Consider the following 2,500-nt stretch of genomic DNA (forward strand, 5'->3'; position numbering starts at 1 on the left):
AACATTCATAACAAAGACCACGGGGATTTAACTCCTATAACCCTTACATTATTTTCACCATTTTTTTTCAGTCAGTGATAATAGTAACATTCGCAGTTAACACCATAAGAAGGAGTAATGCAGCCACAATAAACATTTAAACCGAACATCAAAATGAACATCATACAACGGCAGGTTACACAATAAACATTTAAACCGAAGTAACATCAAAAGTAAACATCATACAACGGCAGGTTACACAATAAACATTTAAACCGAAGTAACATCAAAAGTAAACATCATACAACGGCAGGTTACACAATAAACATTTAAACCGAAGTAACATCAAAATGAACATCATACAACGGCAGGTTACACAATAAACATTTAAACCGAAGTAACATCAAAAGTAAACATCATACAACGGCAGGTTACACAATAAACATTTAAACCGAAGTAACATCAAAATTAACATCATACAACGGCAGGTTACACAATAAACATTTAAACCGAAATAACATAAAAAATGAACATCATACAACGGCAGGTTACACAATAAACATTTAAACCGAAGTAACATCAAAATTAACATCATACAACGGCAGGTTACACAATAAACATTTAAACCGAAATAACATAAAAAATGAACATCATACAACGGCAGGTTACACAATAAACATTTAAACCGAAGTAACATCAAAAAGTAACATCATACAACGGCAGGTTACAGCTCGCGTTACATCACTCCACATCGTATTCTGTTTCCAAAACCAAAACCGTCTTGGCAAGCCCTGTCCTAGCGTGACCGGAACATGTAACAACCTGTGCTTGGATTTCTATTCTCGTCTCCGCCCTGGCTGGGTTTCTGGATAAATCTTCGTTATAATGAGGATTTTTATACGTTGTTATTGGAGGCTTGCGATACAGGAAATATTGCGTTATGTCTTGTTAAAAAGGTTTGATGTTGTTGTATCATTCTGCTATATCGGTTAAGATTGTGCGAGGCCCGACACAATGAATATTCATTATACGGACATGCATATACGTAGAAATAGAATTGTGTATATGCATGTTCGTATATGTAAATATTTATTGGGAGACTCTCTTTTAACCAACTGTCGTATGTGTAAATGTATGTTGGGTATTGCTATTTAGAAAACTCTCTCTCTTTCTCTGTCTGTCTGTCTGTCTGTCTGTCTGTCTGTCTGTCTCTCTCTCTCTCTCTCTCTCTCTCTCTCTCTCTCTCTCTCTCTCTCTCTCTCTCTTTCTCTCTCTCTCTCTCTCTCTCTCTCTCTCTCTCTGTCTCTCTCTCTCTCTCTCTCTCTCTCTCTCTCTCTCTCTCTCTCTCTCTCTCTCTCTCTCTCTCTCTCTCTCTCTCTCTCTCTCTCTTCCCCTCCCCCTTCCTCCCTCCATCCCTCTCCTCCCATCCTCCCTCCCTTCCCTTCCTCTCTCCCCTCCTCCCTTCCCTTCCTCCTCCCCTCCCTTCCCCTCCCTTCCTCCTTTCCTCCTCTTCCCTCCCCTCCCTTCCTCCTCCCTCCCCTCCCTTCCTCCACCCTTCCCCCTCCCTTTCTCCCCTCCCTTCCTCCCCCTCCCTCCACCCCTCTTTCTGTCTGTCTGTCTATCCGTCTATCTGTCTGCCTGTCTTTCTGTTTATCTGCCTGTCTACCTGGTGTATATGTGCGTGGGTATATATATATATATATATATATATATATATATATATATATATATATATATATATATATATATATATATATATATATATATATATATATATACAGAGAGAGAGGGAGAGAGAGAGAGAGAGAGAGAGAGAGAGAGAGAGAGAGAGAGAGAGAGAGAGAGAGAGAGAGAGAGAGAGAGAGAGAGAAAGAGAGAGTAAGACCCCACTCCACCCAGTGCATCCAAGACTCCCACCGCACACTCCCTCCCGCAGATGCTCCGGCAGAAGGTGTTCGGCGCGGCCAGCCTGGTGGGCCCCGTGGAGACCGATTGGCTCAACCAGTCCTTCTGCTTCCACCCCCACGACTCCCCCCTCGGCTACGGGCTCAAGGTGGCCAAGGGCATCACGAAGGGCTTCATCATGTGCGTCCAAGGATTCGTCCTCAAGAACCTCCTCTTCGGCAGACGCAGGCTGAGCGTCGGCGTCGAACCCAGGAAGTGAGGGAGAAAGTTTGCGTGTTCTTCTCATTATTCATCAGCTTCCATTTTATTTTGATTATTTATTTGTTCCGTTTTCTTCTTCTGTTCTTTTCTATTTATCATCTATGTAAGGTTATGCTTTCGGTTTTTCATATGCATCTGACGAATTGAAGGTTTTCTATAGGTAGTGAATTGTGAGTAACACCAAGGTCACCTTATTTCACACTTGACACACCTGACCAACCAAGACGGCGATGAAAATAAGTTTGAACAACGTATTCGGTTCTGTTGCATTACTAAATAATTTCTTGATCATGTGGATAACGTCTCGATAACATCAATTGATGCGTGTGAAATTAAGATATGAGTGAGAATGATT

General features: G+C 41.8%; 1 protein-coding gene across 2 annotated transcripts in view; it reads left to right on the top strand.

Moving 5' to 3' along the window:
* The window catches only part of LOC113807323 (inactive ubiquitin carboxyl-terminal hydrolase MINDY-4B), a 73,122-nt gene that overhangs the window by 55,509 nt on the left and 15,113 nt on the right, over window positions 1-2,500 (top strand). For both annotated transcript variants that reach the window (XM_070139683.1, XM_070139684.1), the window contains one exon: window positions 1,916-2,139. In XM_070139683.1, the coding sequence (XP_069995784.1) occupies window positions 1,916-2,139 (224 nt within the window). The remainder of the gene's footprint in view (window positions 1-1,915; window positions 2,140-2,500) is intronic.

Source organism: Penaeus vannamei, chromosome 26, assembly GCF_042767895.1.
Source record: "Penaeus vannamei isolate JL-2024 chromosome 26, ASM4276789v1, whole genome shotgun sequence".
Taxonomy (NCBI): Eukaryota; Metazoa; Arthropoda; class Malacostraca; order Decapoda; family Penaeidae; genus Penaeus; species Penaeus vannamei.